At 40.4% G+C, this 24,267-nt stretch overlaps 2 protein-coding genes across 2 annotated transcripts; one reads left to right on the top strand and one right to left on the bottom strand.

Moving 5' to 3' along the window:
* Positions 1-316: 316 nt before the first annotated feature.
* On the bottom strand, positions 317-5,674 carry wdcp (WD repeat and coiled coil containing). The gene is made up of 4 exons (XM_077219874.1): positions 5,158-5,674; positions 2,355-4,510; positions 1,186-1,306; positions 317-820 (listed from the first exon to the last, which is right to left on the bottom strand). The coding sequence occupies exons 2-4, from the start codon at positions 4,233-4,235 to the stop codon at positions 648-650; spliced, it is 2,175 nt and encodes a 724-aa protein (XP_077075989.1). The 5' UTR covers positions 4,236-4,510; positions 5,158-5,674; the 3' UTR covers positions 317-647.
* fkbp1b (FKBP prolyl isomerase 1B) lies at positions 5,617-23,675 on the top strand. Its single transcript, XM_077219876.1, has 4 exons — positions 5,617-5,761; positions 10,402-10,449; positions 22,764-22,876; positions 22,972-23,675. Exons 1-4 carry the CDS (start codon positions 5,725-5,727, stop codon positions 23,098-23,100), a joined length of 327 nt encoding a protein of 108 aa, XP_077075991.1. The 5' UTR covers positions 5,617-5,724; the 3' UTR covers positions 23,101-23,675.
* Positions 23,676-24,267: the final 592 nt, after the last annotated feature.

The following is a 24,267-nucleotide window of genomic DNA, read 5'->3' as shown; positions in this document are numbered from 1 at the left end:
TTGACTTGATTCCAGGATGAATAAAAAATTGTGCTGGTTCACTTAGCTTCAGCATATTTCAATGATGCTTCAATAAAAATAAAATATAGAATAATGATAATAAAAGTATTGAATATTAATTGGATGAATTAATGTAGTGTGTGTGTGTGTGTGTGTGTGTGTGTACAGTATGTTCTTTAAATAAATCCAAAGAATCCTTTAGATTTACTAAAATAATAATTATAATCCTATAAATAATAATCAGGTAATGCAAAAAGTTATTAAGGTGCTATTGTGTGGTTCATGTGCATGTGCGTTTTACAGAACACAATCACTATGCAGTTTCACTATGAGTTTTAATAATACATTAAATATCTTAATTTTGTTGTATGGAGCAAAATCTAAACTATTTTTAGCAAAAATAATCAAGCAGGCACTCAAGTATTTCTTCTGAAAAATAAACAAAAAAAATTCTGCCCTTGACAACTCTCACGCTACACAAATCTACATCATTCATTAAATATCAAAGAGGCGAACATGTCAGCAAGAAATTTTCCCTGAATTCCAAATTTTGGAATATTCCTGTGTTAGCCACAAACATCCAGCTAACAAAAGACAAATATTATAAATAAATCTTTCTAAAAAGTCCTCTAGCGATGATATGGGTTTCATTTTTCTGCATTGGGAGACTGTGGACTTTCAAAGAGAAATTCATCTGTGCCATTCGGGGGTCTTGCCGGAGATTTCCTTCTGGCGTTCCTGATCGTGAGCTCGTCCTTGTGTTTAAACGTGAGCGGGACGAAACCGTCTGCATCAGCCACCAAGGCGATCCACATGGGACCTGTGAGAAGAAGAAAAAGTCATTTCTGCACATTCATTTGCAGTCTCAGCATAAGTGACAGTGGTTTGAGCAGACATCAGTGCTAGAGATGCACAGCACACAAGGCTGTAAGCTGATTCAACTTTAAACCCTCCAATCCGATTGCACCACCTAATCACTTCCTATTTTAGTCATTGACAATTAAATGAAGCCAAAGCACTTGAACAATCTGTCTTCAACAAAGGATTCTGTGCCTTGCAATTGTAATATACATCTTAACTTATTCAACTTCTATAATATGAGAGAATGTCTCATATTATAACATATGTATAGATCAAGTTGGTAGAATAAGCATTTTGCAAGGTCTCTCTATCATCCAGACGTACCGTGCATCATCTCCACGACTGTCAGGCCGAAGAGGTCCTGCACCACCCGCAGGCAGAGCCGCCCCCCACACAGCAGCAGCGCCCTTCTCTCATCCGTATACACATTCTCAGACAACTGTTTCTGGAGGAAAACGCAAATACAAAGCGCAATCGATGAACACCATGAGTCACTTTAATAAGCATCATTCATAACAGACCTGGTCATGTGGTCACGGATTAAGTGATGATTCCCCTAAGACAAGTTATGCCTAGGCCAACATAATCACTTCAATCTGACAACTGCTGACAAAGGGTTGTACTGACAACAGAGTTGGCGTGATGCTTTACAATGCCTGATGGTCTGACTAAGAGTAAAATGGGCTTTGTGGGAGTCTTGGTTTGGATTAAGGCTTATCTCCAGAAAAAAAATAATTTAATCAAGTAATCATTTATTTTTGGTGGTATTTATTAAGTTTAACATTAACTCAATGGCAACGTCTAAGGGAATCCCTAATTGTAGAGGATATTTGACCTGATTTGACCCATAAAGTGGCTCTTCAGCTTCAGAAAATGAAGAAACTACTGATAAATTCAACAAACAGAAGTCTGATAAGAACCACTAATGCAACTATTGCATAAAAATCAATACAACTAACTAATCAATAATTTAAAAGAATAATTATAAAAATTAACAATGAAAATGGTTGACAACAAATGCCATCTTTTATTAAGGCCTGTGCTCTTATATTGTAGCCTATTGTTTGCATTTAATTTATAAATTATTGTAATGTAATATATTAGAAATAACAATCAATATTGTTATTATTTATATCAATTATGATATATATTATTTATAAATTATATTTTAATGTGTAGTGGTGTTAAATGTAATAATAATCGTAATATATTATTATATTTAATAATAAAATAAACTATAGTATTAAAATTATTCTAATACAAAATTCTAAATTATTCAAACCATTTGCATCATATTTTTGTTTGAGATAATTTGCATATTGAGATTAAGATGTTGGTTTTTCAATACAATGCCACAAAACGAATTCATGCAATTAATCGAACAAATAAAATCAACAGATTAGCACACTTCACTTTTCTAGTACAGAAGACTGCAGACTTCCCTTGCTTAAGTTTAGACTCCACTGTACAATAATAAAAAAAAGAATTCATACCTGACACGTAATGTGCACGTATTGCGGTTCATAAGCGGACGGATAACTGCATGCGATCTTCTTGCCATTCTGGGTGAAGTCTCTGATTTCTGAGAGGCACTGCTGGAGGTCAGCAAATCGGGTGAAAATCCTCTCCATGTTCTGCGTCAGCTGCTCCAGGTTGTTCTCTTTGGACTGAAAGCTGTTCTTTGGTGGAGTGGCATCGGAGTATGATTTTTCCGAGGCCTCGTACCTGGGCGAACACGGCCTACTGGAATCCCGGCTGGCCTGACCGGCTACGGCGAGCGTGGCCATGCGGCTGATGTGATCCATGTCGTAGTTTTCTAGAGTAATGGAAGAGGAACTGGACGCTCTATCTGAGAAGTCGGCGGAGCTTGCCACGGGGCTCAAATCCGAGCTGCGTACCTCCTCGATTAGTTTTTTCCGACTGGATGGCGAAACAATTACAGAACCTCCGGGAAGAATTAGATCCTTAATTGATAGACGATCCTCTTTGGAAAAGTTCTCAGAATGACGTCTAATCCCATGATGTTGGATTGGAGGTTCGGACTTGGGAACCACTGGGGAGACACCTTCCTCGTTGAATACCAGTTCCTTGGCTGTTAGCCTCAAGATGTACTTGTCCGTGTTGGAGGAGGGGAGGAAAGCAGGATCATTGGATTTCTGCCGGCCAATCATAAAGAGTAACATCTTGTTGGTAAAAAAGCACACCCCTTTGGGCCTCTCGTTCTTTTGCAGCTGGATCTGTTGCACGTTGGGCATGGAAGAATCCGTGATACAGTAAATTAGGATCATGTTGCACGTGTTCGAAGCCACGGCCATCGTGCTCCCGCTCGGATCGAAGGCAATGATGTCAGGTACCAAGATGCCAGGGATGCTGACCTTCCTTGTAGTGGTGACCTTGCGTTCGTACGTTACTAGAATCAAATGTGAGGAGTCCTGACCAGTTCCCGACAAATGATCCCGTCGCCTCAAGTGAATGAGAGGGCTCGGGTCTGATTTCCTGTGTTTGGCCAGAATGTGCGTTAGATCCATGGGTCCGGATGAAGAGGCGTGTCCCAAGCGTTCAGAATCACATGACTTCCGTCTAGAGTCCAAATAATAGTCCGTATCCACTGTCAAAACAGGAGAAGGCCGACAAGTCGATGCCTCTGACTCATTCGGTAGGTCGAAGGCGATGCCCGCATTGAGCCCGCAAATTTTATCAAGTGGAAGTTCAGTTGCCACAGCCACCTGAGCGTCGCCGGTGGACTCGATGGCGCAGATATACCCACCTATATCGAAAACAGGGCAGAAGGAACACGCCACCAGGCTTTTTTGGATGTCGTTCCAAATGTACGAGTGCAATGCGCTACCAATGGCGACCACAAGGCGGGTTCCGTCTTTAGTCCAGCAGGCACAATGGATCAGACCGCTGCCCTTGATGTCGGCCTTCAAGCGACGATTATCGACCCGCACAGTAAACAAAACCGAGGCGTCCCGCTTGGTCAAAACAGCTAAGATGTCCATTTTGGGATGCCAGACACATCCTTGGGACAGCAGTGGGAACGGCTCGCTCATTTCGCAGGTCTGCGTGCACAGGAGTTTGTTTTGCTCCAAAGCGCTCAGCTGAAGTTGCCAGACAGTGATGTGCTTCTTGTGCTGCACGGCAAGCAACGCCGGGGACCCGGAGCAGCACAACGGCCCCCAGAAGAGTCCCAAGACATGTTCGAATTGTCCAATGACATTGGTGTCACCAAATTTGGGCTCACCGTCAACGGAATACAACGACGTGAGACAGACCTGCTTACCGTCCGTCCAGGCTATTCCGTGCACAGGGTGAATGGCTTGGTGCAGGGTGTTTAACCCTGTTCTCAGAAGTTTGGCTTTTCCTAGCTCCATGCTTGGTTCAGATTCTCCAATGGAAAGGAAAATAATGTTCCTGGTTATACAGGAACTGAGTCAGAATTGAGAGATAGATGCAACTCTGTGCTTCAGTATGAGAAGACTTCCATCACATACTCCAAGAATAGGTAAAGCCTCTTCCCTCACTCTCTAATCCTATTGGCCCGAGTGAGGCTCCACTCAAGGATGACCAGATTAGGCTGACACGATCCCCGACGTCATAAAACCCTCGGAGGTTTGGATGCTACATCTTTTTTTTTTCTGCCCCAGGCCTGAAATTCACAAAAATATATGTAAGACAAGACATATGCAAAGACTGAACATAACAGAAATGTCACTTTGGAAAATGTATGCTGATATGAAAAAATTTAAATAAAAAAAAACATTACTATGGTAAGTTACTACAGCTATTATAACTACAATAAAACTTTGGTGGCTTTGAATTAGCCAGCATGGTAATCAATGGATCAATAATTAATTAGTTAATGCTAAATGTGGTAAAAACAACTGTATAAAAAATTATATTAAAAAACTATGGTTAATATTTGTAATGGGAAGTCAGTTTACCATAACAGACATGATCAAAGACTGAGAAGAATCATATAAAATTCCCTTTAAACATAATACAAAATAACCCCTTACTAATAGTTAACGTTAGACCTCAAAAATATTCTAAAAGCGCATTGTTTGAAGTTGAAGTTTAGAGTAGTAACAATAACTATCATACGCAAAAAAAAAAGTTTTTGTCTAATTTCTCAGTAAAGGTGCGTTCGCGAAACTATTTTATTCACATGTATTGCCACAATCCCACATGTTAGCATGTGAAGAAGATCTAGAACAATCCTGACCTGAACATAAGAGGAAAAACATAAGATAAACAGCAAACCAGCATTTTCAGAAGGTAAGCTTAAAAACATACCATAATGCTATTGACAACACTGCGGAAGCCATGGCAACTTCCACAGAGAGAAAATCACGTAAACCTGAGCAGTGTCCGCATTTCCCCGCGGAGACATTTGAAGTCATGGACAAACGGAAAAAGAATGACTCGGGCATTCTGGGAGTTGTAGTTCACATACGTTTAAACCTAAAATCGCGATAGGAAGTCTGATTCATTTCCGCGAATCGATTCTTTCGAACAATTCGTTTGTTCAAATATAAGGTTTAGTTCAAATATATTTCATTATTATTAAACTTAAAACAAATTAAGTCGATGTATAGTCAGAACTGCAATACCACATATACAACATAACATAACTATTTTACAAGTGTCGTTAATGGATGTTACACACAGCACACTATTCCAGAATCACATAAAAATTTAGGTCATCAGAACGGAATGTTGCCCAATATTATATTTCACCACGGGTTGACCATCGCGCATACAGTTAGGCTGATAAGACAGTGGGCGGAGTGCAGTAGCGCTGTTGTCTCCCACTCTGTCTCTCTCTCACTCACTACTGTAGGAACTATCCGCGCGAACAGAATGGGTGTTGAGATTGAAACAATATCTCCAGGAGACGGTAAGATGCTATGATCTAATAAGTTCAAATTTCAAATTCCCTAACGTTCTATCTAGAACGACTGGCGAATTCGAATGTTGTTTTGGTACATTGTATCGGTGAAAGCGGGATTGCGGGAACACTCTGTCGTTCTAATTACATAATATATTAACATTCTTGAATTTTCATTGCATATTAATTGCGAAGAAGAAGTCAACACTAATACAGATTCAACGAAATACCCATCGCTATGATGAAGATGTTTCCGCTCACTGTCTAGTCAGGGATTTATCGTGTGTCTGTGCCCAGCAGAATAATGTGCCATGCGTGCCAACTCAAACACTCTTCTCATTATGATTCCTCACTGCAGCTGTCACAAATGTGGCTTCAGGATTTCCTCTATAACATGCTTGTAGAATGATTTTGCTGATGAAATGTAGGTAGATGCTGTTGATCGTGTATGTCTCAGATGGCAGCATTCTTGCCCTGGCTAGACATGAGCTTTGATGTTAATCCTAGGGGGCTTTGCAGGATAATTTGGCACAGTTGGCAGAGTCTCTGCTGGTCTGGTCTAATGGCACAGTAAGGTGCTGTTATGTGTGCCACTTGTTGCATTACCTGTTTGCAGGTGGCAGTGGCACCAAACTGACCGGTTGGCCATGATGCCACTTTCATTGACACAATTCAGAATTGTTGACATTTATAGGTGGATGGATGTATATCTTGTATCTGATTGGCCAAACTGATATAAAGTATAACTAAAAGCATTGGGACCACACATTAATTCATAGTCTATACAAACCACTCAAAAATGTGGGGTCAGTAAGATTTTTATGCTCACCAAGGCTGCATTTATTTGAGTGAAAATGCAGTAAAACAGTAACATTATGAAATATGATTACAATCTAAAATAACTTTTTTTCTTTGATTAATAGAAAGTTCAAAAGAACAACATTTTTGTGAAGTATATTTATTTGTAACAACCTAAAAGTCTTAACTGTCAATTTTGATCAATTATTTTGTCCTTGCTGAATAATATGTATGTATGTATATATGTATGCTTATATGCTTAAAATGGTTACGTTTGTGTTTTTGTTTTTTTATACTCAGAATTTGTGGCTGAGAGTCTGATTATTCATTTATAAGTTTATATGGACCAATTGGAAAACACTAGAGTCATAATAATGAGCATTATTATGAAATGATCAACAGAAGCTTTAAATAAGTGCTGGAGTGACCATGAGCTCATATGATTTTGACACCTTTCAGACGTAAAATTCTTGGCACAAGCACAAGTCATCAAACTCAAGAACTGTCTACCGGGGTTACCAGCGTCAGGAATGAATCCGTTGTAATGGCGCTTTTATTTTTCTTGCTTTGCTCTGGTCGACTGACATCCTATCTGACCCCCACCAGCCTGCTGTCATGTGGCTCACATTCCTGTCCACCTCCCACACACATTAATCAGACGCCACCTCCACACACACACGCACACGCACACGCACTCACACACGCACACTCGCACTCACACGCACACACACACACACACACACACACACACACACACACACACACACACACACACACACACACACACACACACACACACACACACACACACACATATGATAATGACAACATGGCGATCAGTTTGGTCGGTGTTTACATGGCGCCGGGAGCTAATCTTAAAGAAGCCCAGCGTTTACTTGCCGATCAGATACTAAGTGTGGAGCGAACAGTTATCGTACTTGGCGACTTTAACAAAGGTAATCTCAGCCATGATCTCCCCAAATATAGACAATTTATCAAATGCCCTACCAGAGAAGATAGCACTCTGGATCACTGCTACACTACGGTCAGTAAAGCCTACCACGCAGTCCCTCGTGCAGCACTGGATCACTCTGACCAAGCCATGGTCCACCTGATTCCTGCTTACATGCAGAAACTAAAACTCTGTAAACCTGCTGTGAGGATATCAAAACAGTGGACCAGTGAGGCCTTAGAGGACCTGTGGTCGTGCTTGGACTCTACTGACTGGGACATGTTCAGGTCTGCTACCAATAGCCTGGATGAGCACACAGAGGCTGTAGCGATGTACATCGGTTTCTGTGAAGAATGCTGTATTCCAACACGCACCAGGGTGCTTTTTAACAGTGATAAGCCCTGGTTCTCAGGTAAACTCAGAAGGTTGAGGGCAGAGAAAGAGAAAGCGTTTAGGAGTGGGGACAGAGATAAATTCAAGGAGTCGAAAAACAGGTTTGGAAAAGTTGTGAAGGAGGCTAAACAACTGTATTCAGAGAGGCTTCAACACTAGTTCTCTGCTGGCGACTCTGCTTCTGTCTGGAGGGGGCTCAGGCAGATTACAAACTACAAGCCCCCCACACCAGTAACGACTCTTGCTTGGCCAACGACCTGAATGAGTTTTACTGTAGATTCGAGAGGCAAATGGAATGTCCTGTTGTCCTGTCCTGTCCGCCTGGTGCTGGCCACCTCAAATCAATCACAGACTCTCTCCTGGACCCCCTGCAGGTTGCCTACAGAGCCAACAGGTCTGTGGACGACACAGTCAACACTTCACTTCACTCTCCAGCACCTGGACTCTCCGGCAACCTATGCCAGGATCTTGTTTGTGGACTTCAGCTCCGCCTTCAATAACATCATCACTGCCCTGCTTCAGGACAAGCTCTCCCAGGTCAATGTACCGGACTCTACCTGCAGGTGGATCACAGACTTCCTGTGTTGTGACAGAAAGCAGTGCGTTAAGCTGGGGTCACAAGTCTCTGCCCCTAGTCCATCAGTACTGCCTCCCCTCAGGGGGGGGTCCTTTCTCCTCTGCTTTTCTCCCTATACACCAACAGCTGCTCCTCCAGTCACCCGTCCGTCAAACTCTTGAAGTTTGCGGATGACACCACCCTTATTGGGCTCATCTCCGATGGGGATGAGTCTGACTGCAGGTGGGAAGCTGACAACCTGGTGTCCTGGTGTAGCTAGAACAACTTAGAACTTAGAGCAATGCTCTAAAGACAGTGGAGATGGTTGTGGACTTCAGAAGGAACACAGCCCCACCTGCCCCCATTAATCTGTGCGGCTCCCAAGTAAACACTGTGGAGTCATTAGCGCAAATTGATACGCCCAATGGAAACACGTCAATTTCGCAAAAACTCCCACTTATCGCAAAAAAGTTTTTACGCTCGCATGAGGTGGTTTTGCAGTCAATTCGAAAAAGAAATATTTCGCAAAATGCAATGGAAACACTTTTTGCCTATTTACAGGTCATCTGACATAGATGTTTGGTTTGTTTGGACAGAATACGAGACAGAGTTCTTTATTAAATTCATAAAAGACAAAATAATTACAGGAATACTGGATTCTAAACCTCAAAGAAATGCCAGAATCAAGACTCGAATCAGAATCAAGAAACACTTCATATGTGCCGCTCTCAAACATAAGGCTCTTTCCTTGCCATTAATTTTTGGATAACACACATACGTCTCCTTTTAATAATAAATATTGCCAGTGCAGTGGCTGGGGTATACATAAACCTACCAACCTCTGTTGCCATGATTTTTGGAATGACTTATCGCAAAAGGAAAAAATGAAGTATAACATGGGTTAATGGAAACGCCGTCATTTCTCATTAGTTTTTTGTCAACATTTAGAAAAAATGCGCAAATCTGTAATGGAAACTCGCCTACTGACACTGACTTTAAACTTGGAACTATAAACTCTTAACCATGTTATATTTACAGATTATAAACTATAAACTCTTAAACACTGCCATAGTTGCACTGACTTTAAACTATAAACTGTTAGCTCATTGCTATATTTGCACTTTAGCATATTTGCACCATTGCCTTAATAGGTATCTCATGTGAATTTTTGTGCTCTTATATACTGTATCCTATATGTTGTATATTATATGTATGAACCTTCCTGCCAAAGTAAATTCCTTGTCTGTACAAACATTCAGGGCGAATAAACCCCCTTTCTGATTCTGATTCTGATGTAGTACGTCTGGATTACATCCATACTACACACACTCATACTACATAGAACATACTTTTTAACGGTCGTGAAGTAATTACTATTATTCAAAATAAGTACCTAGTCAAGAGAGTATGCAATTTCGAACGCAGCCAATGCTAGTCAGAAAATATAACAAAACAACCTGTGGTTTGTTGCTTTACATGCCAATCAGACCTTTTCTTCCTGTTTGGGTTGTTCTTGGCCATAAAGAGCTGCTAAGGGGACAAAACGAAATGTAGTAAACCTGAGGTTCTTTCAAAGATTCAATGCCACAAATCTTGCAACCCTCCGAAAATCTGTTAAAAGCCTCAGAAGTGATAATTGTACATTTCCTGGTCACCCTTGTTACCCAGTTGACTGATTAAGACGTGAGTCTTGAAGCTGTGTGTCAGCCAGGCAATAAGATTGGACCTGGACACTTACCATTTTTATGTGCAGAACACATCAGATGATCAGTGAATAGTCAGCAGGGGTTGTCGTCTTAACTAGGAGTTAATGAACTGATAACATTAGCTACAAGTTGAAAAAGCTTCTTCATCACCAGACTGTGATGGTGCCAGTGGATATTGCGGTATACAAGGTTCACATGCTATGATTCTTTGCACTAACTGTCTCATTCTCTTCTTTCCTCACAGGAAGAACTTTTCCGAAGAAAGGACAGACATGCGTTGTGCATTACATAGGTAAACTATCTGCTGATGTAAATGTTCACATGTGTTGTTTATTGGAGGTTTCACTCAGACGACCAGTGCGCCCTGCAGACGACCACTTCAGACAGACCGGAAACAGGATGTCGATAACAACATTCTGTCTCCTCTTGTTTAATGTTTTCTTTTCTCTCAGTATCCCAGTGATTCTCTTTGAAAACACAGGTAGAACTTGATAAGTGTTGCAGTTCTTTCCCTGTATTGAATTGCTTGGTCTTCAACTACATAATAAGCCCTTATAAGCCCTTATAACTTTGGACCTTTACTATTGTGCATGACACACAGTATGTTGCCAACTGGATCAGAAAATTGATGCCTTTTCCACTCATTATGTTCATATTGTTGCCGATAATACAATAATACAACAAAAAAATCGTATAGAAGCCAAACGTTACCTTTCAACAGTAGTGATTATTTTTGTCTCTGTAGGACAAAATTGTTATTTCTTATAGAATATTTATAGAATATATAGAAGAATATTTTTAATACTGCCAAAAAAAGACAAAAATATGATTCTTTTCTGTCTTTTCAGAGGGATCTGCACTAGGATTGATGTAAACAGTTTGAGAGCGAACTCTCAATGTTATTATAAGCTAGATTCAGGCAGCAAACAGGGTCAGACTCACTGTAGACGTCAATACAGCCCTTCTGCAGCACTTAATATAGCACTTCAGGGCCTTTGCTGAGAGCCCTTGAGCCCTCGAGCCCTGGAGTGAATCAGATACAGCACTACCGCCAGAGACAGGCAAGTCATCACTATTCAGCCACATTCTTTTTGGATGAAATGGACAAAAATCAATAGGGCAAATGTTTGGAGTGCAGAGCAGGAGGGAAATCTGGGTTTAATATTCAGAATTTAAAATCTATCTGCAGTGACCAGATTAATAAAAGAAGCATAAAATGTGAAATTAGGGGTCAGAAAAAATGTTTCATTGAGGTCAGATGCCATAAGCAACAGAAACCGTTTTCTAGACCATTTATTTGTTTATTTTTGTTTAGCTCATATTAGAGAATTAAATCAAAGCAATCCAAATTGCTGACTAAAAGAAAAGCTTTGTGACTGACTGTCACTTGTCCTAATATGACAGAAAAAGTCTATATCTGGGTATCGTTCAAAAATGTTCGATACCGATACCTTGATACCGGTTCTTGAACGATACCTTTTCAGATTCCAATTTTATGAAATCTGTTTAAACAAGATTACATTATATTACCTTTGGTTTTATTTGTTAAGTTTGTTGACTTTTTTTTTAAAGACTCAATGAATGCCTCGTGGTCAAGCGCACGCATAAAGCTTGCCGTAAAGCACTGGCAAAGTAGCCTAATGATTATGAATGTGTTTTCTGAGTCAGTGTAGGCTGCAAAGATTGAAGCTGACCTTGCTGACTTGTCATCTCTGGAGTAGTGAATGTGCATGCCTATAGAGAGAAATGGATTACATAATCAGAGAGAATTTGTTTTCGAATCGAATTGGTTCGTTTAAAAGAAGACATTTCAAGCTTTCTTATATGCCTATTTCTAATGTCTGTAAGGAAAGTAGCCTATATGCAGAGTTTCGGTTCATTTGTGACGTGATCCAGTTCTTCTTGCAGTCGAAGACGGAACAATTGTCTGTTCTTAAGTTTATTCCGTGCACTGTCAAGTGCTTCATCAGATTTATCGTGTTGCCAGTCTTGGCAGCAATTATCTTGTGTTGGCATTGAGCCTGGTGAAATGTAGCCACACTTTTGATCTTTTCCACATCTTTAGCTTTTATGGGGGTTGGGGCGCTTACACACTACATCCTCTCATATGAGCTCTGGGCGTAACCAGCGTAAACTAGTGTTTTTCCTTGATGCCTCGCCACAGCCAATCATGCTGCATGCTTATTGACTCACTGATGTTGATGAAATTAACCCCTTCTTAGATATCAAAATTTGGTACCGAACAACAAGAGATTTTTTGATACTCGATGGTGTCGAGGCAATTCGCTCGTGCCTAAAAAGTATCTAACTCGATACCCAACCCAATCGCAAGCTAGATGTTTTTGTGGTGTCATTACAATTATTTTACTGCTCCCGATTGTGTTGGAGCACACATGATCCCAACCGTAAATATCAAACTCTTGATGGGTCTGCCTCTGACGTGATACCTGCGATAGCCAATTAGAGTGAGTAAGCTTCACCAACCGGATGTTACGTGCTTCTAAACTTGGCAGCCACAAACATGCCACGAAAGTGTAGTATTGAGAAAGAATATCACCCATATTCTTTTATTCTCCTTTGTTTTTCTTACAAAACTCACGCCAGGAGATCAGTTGAAGACGTTTGATCGTCCTAAGTCACGTGTGATCTCGCGAGTCTCCTTGAGATCTACTCTCACTGTGAAAATGTTACTACAGTCGTTAGGTGTCTGGTCGCGCGGTCTGGACGAATCTTCGGGTTTGTGTATTCGAATGATTCAAATGCTAAAAATCGGTTGAAACTGCCCTTATGTCTGTGGTCTCCCACGGTTTTAAAATTGGTTAAGACGTGAAAATCGTCTAGTGTGTTCCAGGCCTAAGACAACAAACACAATCAGAATAAATATGACCCTGGATCACAAATCTATTCACAAGTCGCACGGGTATACAGTATTTGTGGCAATAAGCAACAATACATTGTAACGGTCAAAACTATCGATTTTTCTTTTAGGCCAAAAATCATTAGGATATTAAGTAAAGATCATGTTCCATGAAGATATTTTGTAAATTTCCTACCATAAATATATATAAAAAAACATATTTTTGTGAGCGAATGCAGCACAACTGCTAACATAAATGGACAACTTTAAAGGCGATTTTCTCAATGTTTCGATTTTTTTGCACCCTCAGATTCCAGATATTCAAATAGTTGTATATCGGCCAAATATTGTCCTATCCTAACAAACCATACATCAATGGAAAGCTTATTAATTCAGCTTTTTGGATGATGTGTATATTAAATGAATTAGCAGAGACCCCCGCCCTGTTGCACACCTACCATTCTCTGACCCAGGCGGGCAGAACAAATCAATTAGCCCAGTCCCACTGGGTCCCCTGGGGTTTATTATTAGAGCAGGAAGCCATCAGATGTCTCGTGACTGGCGGCTCTATTAATAACAATGTGCAACACTATGTATAAATATGCTCTGAAGAGACACCCATGTGATTGGTCGTGGCACTAGGAGAGCACTGTAATGGTAATAAAGAGTAACCCACTAGGTGTCCAGTTTCCTGAACCCTGATCAGGCATTCAGAGGCAGTAAAGTAGTGATGTCATGTGCAATTATTATGGATATATTCCCTTCTTTAGATTTTAAGACATACTACCTTATGTCCGAGCCACAGTTCAATTTTTTAAAGGAATAATTGACCCCGAAACAAAAATTGTCTCTACATTATGTGTAGTAGGTAATATGTTTCATACATTTCATTTTGTTGATGACAAATTTTCAACATAATTTTTTTCTCTTTGTATTTTTATATCATTTAAAAGCAAGATTATCCCTTTCAAATCTATCTAATAAATTGCTAAAAGTAAGGTCAAAAGTAATCTAAAAGTAATCAAAAAGTATTCTGATTATATTACTTAAAATGTGTAATGTAATAGATTACGTTAGTTTACTACAATTTTCATCATGTAATGAATTACAATTTGTAAGAAATACCCAGCACTGAAAACATACATTTCTAATGTAATCTCGGTTCTCTCTAGAAGAGGGAACGAGTACTGCTTAATATCTTACGCTAGGGGAAAAACTCTTTTCCACGAGATATTGAAGCCAAAAAATTATCCTTAATTTTGAATTAATGTAAAACGCATTGCAGCAGCATGCAGACAAAGACAAGACGGCTCGCGTGCCTATTGGCTGCCCTGCAGCAACTGTAGCAGCCTATCGAGAGAGGCTTCGCTCCCACTACGTCACGTCTCGCCGAAACGGGCTATAGAAATAAATATAGCGCGATGGCTGATATAATCTGGTTTCATCGCCGAAGCGAACCATCGTGTTGCAGGTACGGCAAAGTTACGCAGTACTCGTTCCCTCTTCTAGAGAGAACCGAGGTTACATTAGTAACCGAGTACGTTCTCTTACGAGAGGTTCTCTCGTACTGCGTAATATCTTACGGTAGGGGAACACAATGTAAAACACCGTGCGTGCTGGGATCCAACACCAAACTCCCAAGGGCAGGTGCCCGGGGCTCATATAGTGCATAATCACCAGGGACTCACAGAGAGTCTGAGAAGAGAGGCTAGAAGTGTCATTCCCTACAAGTAGCATCCTCAGGGAGCTAACTACATCAACAGTGTTCCACACAGTCAGGTTAAAAAATATCCGGTCTGAACTGGGTAACAGTATGGGTCTTATTTATGAGAGCCATAAGAAACACTGTCTTGAACGACAAATGTTTCATCTCTGACAAATGGATTGTGTCGAACGGGGCACCTTTCATGGCTTCCAAAACCGTAGAAAGGTCCCACATGGGGACTGAAGGGGGTCTGGGAGGATTCAGCCTATTAGCTCCTTTAACGACTAAGGGACTAAGTTGTCTTCTTCCCACTCCCTTTCAGGCAGATTTCGATTGTCATAGTTTAATACTGTATGTTTGTTTTGCACTGTATGACTTAACAATATTTTGTTTGCCTTGTACTCCTGTACCATTGCCTGAAATAAATTAATAAATGAAATGAAATGAATGAAGGAAGCGGATAACCAGGTCGTCCTTCCTCAGTGACTGGCCAGTGGCTGGTTTAGTAAACGCTGCTATGGCCGGCACATAAACCTTGAGCGTGGATGGGGTTCTGCCCTTATCCAGTAGCTCTTGAAGGAAGGAGAGAACTTCCGTAACCCCACAGTCTGGGGCTGAACAGCCTCAAGCTTTGCACCAACCAGAAAACACAGACCATTTTGAGGAGTAGAGTCCTCTAGTGGACAGGGCTCTAGCCTGCGTGATCGTGTTTAACACTCCCTCCTGGAGGTTAGCGGTTACCCGTTGATGGCCCATGCATGTAGGGACCACAGCTCCGGGCGAGGATGCCAAATCGAGCCCTCGGCCTGAGAGAGGAGGTCTTTCCTCATCGGTATTGGCCATGGGGCAGTGCTGGTCAGCTGCATCAGAACTGGAAACCAAGCCTGGTTTTTGTGTTGGAGCTTCTCTCATTCTGACCACTGGCCAAAGAACGGTGTGCCCTCGAGCAGCGCTCCCCATCCGGCGTCCGAGGACACCACCTTCACACTCGAGGGAGTTCCTAGGTTTACACCTGACTGATACCAGTCGATTGCTCTCCACGGTTTCAGAGCTGAGACACATTTCTGATCGACCTTGAGGCGAAGCAGACCGGAGGCCCACGCCCGAGGCGGTACTCGCGCTCTTAGCCACAACTGCAGCGGGTGCATGCGAAGCAGACCCAACTGGAGTACTGAAGATGCTGAGGCCATGAGACCCAGCATTTTCTGAAACATTTTGAGTGGGACTATAGTGCCGCAGCGGAAGGATTTCGTGACGCGCTGAATGTTCAGCCTGAGCTCCGGTGACAGGCGCTCTGTCATAGACAGCGAGTCCAGTTCTGTGCCCAGAAAAGATATTCTCTGACTGGGAGACAGCAAACTTTTCGCCCAATTGACTGTGAGACCTAGATTCTCGAGGTGTTCGAGTAATATGGTCCTGTGTTCTATGAGCTCTGAGTGTGATCGAGCTAGAATAAGCCAATCGTCCAAGTAGATCAATACTCGCATGCCCCGAAGTTTCAAGCGCGCGAGAGCTGCGTCCATGCACATTGTAAATGTACGGGGTGCCAGGGACGGGCCGACGGCAGGACTGTGTATTGATATGCCTGGTTCTCGAAGGTGAATCTCAAGAATCGCCAGTGACGTGACGCTATTTGTATTTGGAAATACGCGTCCTTCAGATCTATTGACAGAAACCAGTCCCCTTGGCAAATCTGCACGAGGATTTTTCTGGTCGTGAGCATTCTGAACTGGCGTTTCACAAGCACTTTGTTCAGCTGTCTCAGATCTAGAATGGGTCTGAGTCCCCCGTCTTTTTTCGGTACCAGAAAATATCTACTGTATAGACCCCCTTCGCTCTGAGCTTGAGATAAAGGCTCTATGGCCCCTTTGCTCAATAGTTTTGCTATCTCGGCCTGAAGTAGATGAGCTACTTCGTTTTTTACCGTAGTTTCGACCCACGCCATGTAACGGCGGGGACGTCGAGCAAACTGCAGCGAATAGCCTCTCTTTATAGTGTTCAGCACTCATTCTGATGCCCCGGGGAGCTTTGCCCAGGCATTTGCATGAATAGCTAGGGGTAGAATGAGATCTGAGCTCTGGCCGCAACATAGTGGCGACCGGAGAGCTCCGGTGTGCTGTAACGTAAACACTGTGCTTGCAGCATCTGAGGTGGGGGGTGCGCTGATCACAGCGGGCAGCCTGGCCGCGCTCGATTTCTCTATGGCAGTTTGTGAAGAGAAAGTGAGCGGGGGAAACACGTGGGGTTTAACATGTCTGTGAGTGAATGTGGGCGCGGGACAGCGGGCACATTTACTGCACTTAAAACACTGTCTGCCTGAGCTGACTGAATATTTGTTGGTTTCGTTTTTACAGAAACCGTTGGACATGCATTGTGTAGTGTTTGTGGGCACTGGGTTGTGGGCACATTCACTACGTTTAATGCACAATCGACATGAGTCAATTTTATTTGTGCGAGCCCTATACTGTGGCGGGCTGTGCTTGCGTGTAGGAATGAACACTGATTCATGGGCATTTTTATTACACTCATAACACCATCGGCCGTGGCCGGAATACCAGAAATTACACTCTTTCTGTGATTTATCTGGGTCACCGTAAAAACGGCGTTTGTGTGCAGGCAAGCGGGTCGTGGTACCGGCTTGTTTACTGCAAAATACACTGGAACAGTCACATTTTTTGGAACTGGACGAGCGAAAAGTTTTGGTGGGAGTCAGGCCGCAGCGAGACTTAAATACCGTTGTTTTCCTAGAAGGGCTAGGAAGACTTTGAGGCCTCTGGCTTTATTTCAATCATTGGCGGCCAGTAGAGCGAGAGCGTGGTCTCTGGTCCCGGGCCTGGCGGCGCTGTGGAGTAAGTTCTTCGAGCAGACGGCTGTTTTGAGCGACCTGCTGCGGAGCTAGACCGCTTCAGAAGGAAGTGTGACATCTTTTGGGCTACAGCGAATCTGTCCGCAAGATCTTTGACGGCAGATCCGAAGAGGCCAGCTGGGGAGAAGGGCGCGTCGAGGAACACAGAGCGCTCCGAGTCCGTCATCTCCGATAACGTCAGCAAAAGGTGCCTCTCAGCAACGGTGAGAGAAGCCATAGTCTGCCACATGACCTGTGCAGCGGATTTTGCGGCGCGAAGAGCCAGGTCCGTAGCGCTCCTTAAATCCGGCACGCTGATAGCTTCCGGTTTTGCAGATGTTTTATTGTCCAAGTTGCTCTTTGTTTATACAATAAAAATTACGTTTTTGGTCTCATCCGCAGCAAATTGCTTTTCATCCATAGTGCAAGAACTTATAGGTAACCCTATTTGAAAAATAGGCTTTGAATCCCCTCTGGAAATAGTATACCATCCGGGCACATTTGGGTTTCCTTTTTCCAACTTAACTATGATTCAAGATGCTGGCATATTCTGGGATAGTCTGGAAATTGGGATGCAGCCAGGGTTTCAAGTTCTGGGAATGAGTTGTACAGGTCACCACTCGGCAGCCGTAATATGAGAATGAGTTAGTGTGGAGATTATTGGACAAAATGAAGACGTATACACTACCTTTTAAACGTCAGTAAGATTTTCCTCTATGAAAGAAATTAATACTTTTATTCAGCAAAGATGCATCAAATTGATCAAAACTGGCATTCAAGCGTTTTATATTGTGAAAAAATTCTATTTAAAATAAAATGATGTTCTTTTGAACTATTAAAGAATCCTTAAAAAACGTATCATGGTTTCCACAATAACATGCTTTAAAAATTGATTATAACAATCATGTTTCTTGAGCAGCAAATCATCATATTAGAATGATTTCTGAAGGATCATGTGACACTGAAGACTGGAATAATGATCCTGAAGAATTCAGCTTTGCATCACAGGAATAAATTACATTTTTGAATATATTAAAACAGAAAACAGTTATTTAAATTTGTAATAATATGTCACAATTTTACAGTTTTTGCTGTATTTTTAATAAAATCAATATAGATTTGGTACTAAAAAGTGATGTCTTATATGTATATGTATATGTATATGTGCTGTTTTTTGATGTTGAGATAATTTATCAGAAGTCAGCTGCATTTTTAATATCAACAGTTACGGATTAAAATAGGAGCTTTAATATGTATTATCATCAATAATTATTAAGACCATCATTCTATTAAAATACCAAGTATTGTTTGTCTTAATCATCATCAAACACTATTAGAAAGCACTGTTTTAGCTTTCTCTCTCTGCATCTGATGTTTCCGCCGGAATACTCCTGTTTGATGATACATGAACCCATGAGTTTGCCATGCCACGTGGTTTTCTGCTGACATGTTTTTGAGTTGAAATGTGCCAACAAATCTAAAAGAGGCAGGTGTATTCAGGTAGCGTGTGCATCTGATTACATTTGACGCTGACTGAGAGAAACCGACTGCCAGCTCGGGTAGACAGATACTGTAAGCTGAGGTAAAAATAACCATCCTGGCCTCCGCCTGCAGTACTGGTTCACACTCTTTCCCACCGATCTCTCACGCACAGGCTCAGGAACCCAAATTGACTTTAGTTTTTTTCCCACTGAAAGCAGTCAGTAGATCAGGTTCATCTGCTTGTTTACATCCATCGGGCACAGAAAAACTCCCACCCAACATGACCGCTGATTGTAATCATGGAAAATAATTTACAGTGGAGCTGTAAATTACAAGCTGCGACATATTCTGTGACTTGTAACGATCCTGGGTTTGTAAAGGGTCTCTGTTTGTAAAATCTCTGTTTGAAGTCGGCATGAAACGGAAGTTGCAATGTTTTTTTCTTTTCTATTTTGACATATAACCCATCAAAGTGAAACGTTTTTTGAAAGAGAACAAAAGTTGGTCATCTTGTTTTTTTTGTGGTTTGCTATTGGTGGATCTCATGAGTGACAGGTTGCCCCGCCCTCATGCCACTAAACACATCATTAGAGAAGAGAAGAGATGATGCTGCAAGAGGGAGGGGAAGTTCTTCTGATTAAAGTTTATGAGGCACATGAACTTTTATAAAATATGCATGGATAAGTCATTTATAATATATGCTGGGATATTCCATTAAAAAAATGTGTCATGCTTCATGCGTTATCACAAATAACACAATTGTCTCCAAGCAAAACTATGTAATATGCTTACAAAAGCTTTACCACATTTTTAAATAATATTTAAATATGTCAAGGTCAAGATGTTAGGCTTTTGGCCACTACTGTATACAGTATACAAATAACATGACTTGACTTATACTTATATTTGTTTTTGGAGTATTTTTAAATTGATGGACAATTATAACAGTACACCTTAGGAACAATTTAACAACATGCTAAAAACTTTTACTTGGGCAAGCACTATTCACATTCTGAAAAAGTCAAAATCTAGTTTATAAATGGTTATTGTACAGAATGATAAAAGTTCCATAGGTTTGATAGAGCAACGCTGGATAACTTCAGTCAGTTAAATTCATTCATAAATATGCTTTAGTTCATCCTTGTAGTAAAACAAGCTTCTAGTATAATATACTGTCTGGTTTTGGAACGGAGCCCACTCTGCAGATATCTTGGCGCAGTGAGCTTCCTGGAAGTCCCAGTGAAATTCAAGGGGGAGTGAAAGCTAATACTTTACTGTACTGTAAGAGAACCATCTCTCAGCATAAGGAACCTTTATATGTCCCTCAACATGGATGAAACTGAAATGAATGCTTCTAATGGAGTGTCAGACAGACTCCCCATGTTATAGTGTTTATGTTTTGCTGTTAAAAAGGGGGAAAACATTGGTACATATCTAGTAGCACGTTTGTAACCATATTAATGTTCTAATAATTAGCCTTATTATAGCCTATAAAGTCTTATTGTTTAAGTTAAGTATTTCATATGAAATATATGAAATATTATATTATTTTACATAATATATTTTTGTAATTTTATTTTAAGATTTAGGTTTGGATTTATTATAATAGGTATGTTAGGTTTGGATTTCTAGGTATTTTTTTCTTTTTTTAATTGGTGATGTCAATTTAATGGGCTGATTAATCAGAAAAATCAATTAAAGGTGGTTAAAAAACAATAGAAATATATTTTTAATTGAATTATGCTGATTAATATTAATCATCATATCGTATAATTAATTCATAATTAATGTTTTAGTTAAATATTATTTTCAATTTGATTTCAATTTTGATTGACACCCCTTAGTTAAAATATAAATGTATAAATGGAGATATTTAAAATGGCATTATTTATTTATTATTTTTTACACTTCTCATTTAAGTACTGTACATCTGACAAAACTAGGCAGCTTTTGTTGCTAAATATTACAATCTTTTATTATGCTTTATTTTACATTTGGCCTTTATGACTAAAGACCTATTCTTATATGCATGCTTATATTATAATAATAGAGGACCAGAGTGTTTCTGTGTGTATATTCCTGTCTCTTTCTCTTTTTCTTCCTTTGATAGACGGAGGCAAAAGGGTGACCTACTTAAGCCAGCTGAATAATCTGTTGAATTAGGCCAGTGTTTCATATTTCATTCTTTTTGTTCATTTAGATCACAGAGCTCAGATTCCACAGGAGATTTTGATAAGCACTCCCTCTGATAGGTCAGCTGTGTGTTAGTGTACAATGCATGATTTTAAAGCCTGTTTGACTGAAGGCACCCTGAAAACATCCTGAAGGAGTTAACTAAAGAGAAATGAATTTAGCATCGACCTCTTAATCCTTAAAGGATTAACATTTGGATTCTTACATGCACAAAATGAAATGTAAAGGGAAAAAACATCTATAGACTTACATTTAAATAGAAACTTAAGGCATATCTGGAGACCAGAATATCACACAAGAATATCACACAGACTTCTGGGGCCACCCAGTACACCCTAAAAACATCCAGACCACCTTAGCGACCACCTAGCGACATCCGAACAACAAACCAGAACATACTAACAACCACCTATCAACACCTAAAAACAACCCAGAATACCCTAGCAGCACCCTAAATACATGCACAACACCCTAACAATAACAACCACCAAGAACACCCTAGCAACACCATAGAAACATTCAGAACACACTAGCAATACTCTAAAACATCCAGAACACTCTAGTAGCAACCCCCTAACAACCACCAAGAGCACCCTAGCAACACCCTAACAACTACCCAGAACACATTAGCATCCACCTAAAAACACCCAGAAGACCCTAGCAACACCCTAGAAACATCCAGAACATCCTAACAATACTCTAAAACCACCCAGAAGACTCTAGCAATACCATAACAACCAGCAAGAGCACCCTAGAAACACCCTAGAAACACATTAGCAACCACCTAGCAACACCCTAAAAACCACACAGAAGACCTAGCAACACCCTGGAAACATCCAGAACACCCTAGCAATACTCTAAAACCTCGCAGAAGACCCTAGCAACACACAAGAATCATCCAGAAAACCCTAGCAATACTCTAAAAACACCCAGAAGACTCTAGCAACACCCTAACTACCCCCTAGAACCCCATAGCTTCAAGGCCTGTGCAAAAGTTGCTTGCGAAAATGTAAAAATCTAGTTGTCACTGGGTTTTACGGGATTTGACATCAGTGCAAACAGCTGTTATTATTACATCTGTGTAGGTGGCCACTCCACAGGTGGCGGATGGTTGATGTGGACTGTCTGTTTCACCAGCTGTTGTTTTGGAATCAGTGTTGAGCTGTCAGATTTTTTCCACCATGTTGCACAGTCTGAATCTGCAGTTAAACGGACGCTTGAGGATGTTGTGCTGATGGTATCTGTTGAGCTCTTGGTCCAAGTCTGCAATTACTGTCTCATACGAGCCGGGGAACTGCAATCGTGCTTGTTTCTTCATCAACTGCTCATCTGTTTAGACGTGGTGGCATTTTCTCCTTAATCTTAGGATTAGATTTTTGCTTTATGAACAGTAAAGGTTTTTAGGGAACCACCCAGAACACTCTGAACTGAGTGGTTCTCTTTTTTTTCTTTAGAAAATAAAAAAAATGTGTTTGTTGTAATGATGATAAGTGTGTATTTTAATTGTATGCTATTTAATTGCAGGGATGCTGCAGAACGGAAAGAAGTTCGACTCGTCACGAGACAGAAACAAGCCCTTCAAATTCAAGATCGGCCGACAGGAAGTCATCAAGGGCTGGGAGGAAGGAGTTGCACAGGTATTCGAGTCTGACTCTGAAGATATGCTGCATGTACTCTGGAGCTAATCTTTCTTTGGAGTATACTTGCTCTATAATATTCTACCTAATTTCAGATGAGTTTGGGTCAGCGGGCGAAGATCACCTGCACCCCAGATATGGCTTATGGGGCCACAGGACACCCTGGTGTCATTCCTCCCAACGCCACCCTTGTCTTTGATGTGGAGCTGCTGAAACTGGAGTAGACACTAGCTGTTATAGGGCTGAAGTCCTCAAACGGAGAAGGAGAAACACTAGTCCCCGTCCCACCAACAAAACCTTCATCTAAACACTCTAGACATCATCTTTTATGTTTGTTTGCCAACAAATGCAATATGTAGACACTGTTTAGTTACTTTAAATCTTTTCTACACATGAAATCTTTTTTTTTCATACTACATTTTCCTGAAAATATGTAAATACAATATAATCATTAAATCAGTATTTTAATTTGTACCAGACTGAATCCACCGCCTTACTGAATTTAGTAGGGTTAGTATTTTACAGAAGGGTATAATGGGTTATAATTCTGTATTCCAAGGGGCATTAACAACCACTGTCTGCATTGCCACTTTTGATAAAAATATAGCCTGCTGAATGCATGTGATATAAGGATAATGTTACTGTATTTACTATATATTTTATATATAAATCTATCCCTTATAAATATTTGCTGTAAGTCTCATTCGTGGAGCAAACTGAATATGAACGATGGAGTGCTTTGGCTTCAATAAACATTTTATCAACTTGCTCTTAATAAAGACACTTGAACTCTTGGAAATCTTTGTGCTGTTGATGTAATTTGATCTGATACACTAACAGTGTAATGATTATCTGTTCTCCTGCTACTGTGTAAAAGATAAGAGAGAGTAGGAGATAAGAATATTTGGTGTTTCATAACTTGGAGGCGAGACATTACATTTTACATTAAGCATACATTTTTCAAGCTAATGTTATTCTTTAATATAGTACAAATTAAATAGGCTGAAAAATATTAAATATTAAAATATTTTAAAAATAAAAAAAATATTTTTGTATAAAAAAATATTGGATAATTTGTATACAAAATATTTATGAAACATTTCATGAACATATATGAAACAAGGAAAGATTAAATTACCTAAATGGTATGGCCATGGGCAACCTGTGAATGTTTTAAAGTGAAATAAAAGAAATTATGTAAAAAAATTGGCCTTTGGACCGGAGCCTTACACTGTAGTCTGGTGTTTCATAATAGATATTTTAATTACGGATAATGTGTGCAAAAACAATACATTAATGCAGAGACACTACAGGTTTGCCAAATTATCAGTTGTTATGAATTGTGATAATGACAAATAATTGTGCAAACCTGCAGGGAAAATTTACATATA

This window comes from Siphateles boraxobius, unplaced genomic scaffold (genome assembly GCF_051911475.1).
Source record: "Siphateles boraxobius isolate OS27281-9 unplaced genomic scaffold, OSU_SipBor_1 8, whole genome shotgun sequence".
NCBI classification, from domain to species: Eukaryota; Metazoa; Chordata; class Actinopteri; order Cypriniformes; family Leuciscidae; genus Siphateles; species Siphateles boraxobius.
This window is presented reverse-complemented; position numbering and strand designations above follow the sequence as displayed.

What these genes read in the sequence shown, in the direction of transcription:
- wdcp (XM_077219874.1), bottom strand. Translation starts at nt 4,235, where the DNA reads ATGGAGCTAGGAAAAGCCAAACTTCTGAGAACAGGGTTAAACACCCTG. An exon ending in ACGTGCACATTACGTGTCAG is followed by an intron (nt 1,307 to 2,354) that starts GTATGAATTCTT and finishes GTTTTCCTCCAG; the next exon opens with AAACAGTTGTCTGAGAATGT. An exon ending in AGTCGTGGAGATGATGCACG is followed by an intron (nt 821 to 1,185) that starts GTACGTCTGGAT and finishes TTCTTCTCACAG; the next exon opens with GTCCCATGTGGATCGCCTTG.
- fkbp1b (XM_077219876.1), top strand. Translation starts at nt 5,725, where the DNA reads ATGGGTGTTGAGATTGAAACAATATCTCCAGGAGACG. An exon ending in AACAATATCTCCAGGAGACG is followed by an intron (nt 5,762 to 10,401) that starts GTAAGATGCTAT and finishes CTTTCCTCACAG; the next exon opens with GAAGAACTTTTCCGAAGAAA. An exon ending in GGGAGGAAGGAGTTGCACAG is followed by an intron (nt 22,877 to 22,971) that starts GTATTCGAGTCT and finishes ACCTAATTTCAG; the next exon opens with ATGAGTTTGGGTCAGCGGGC.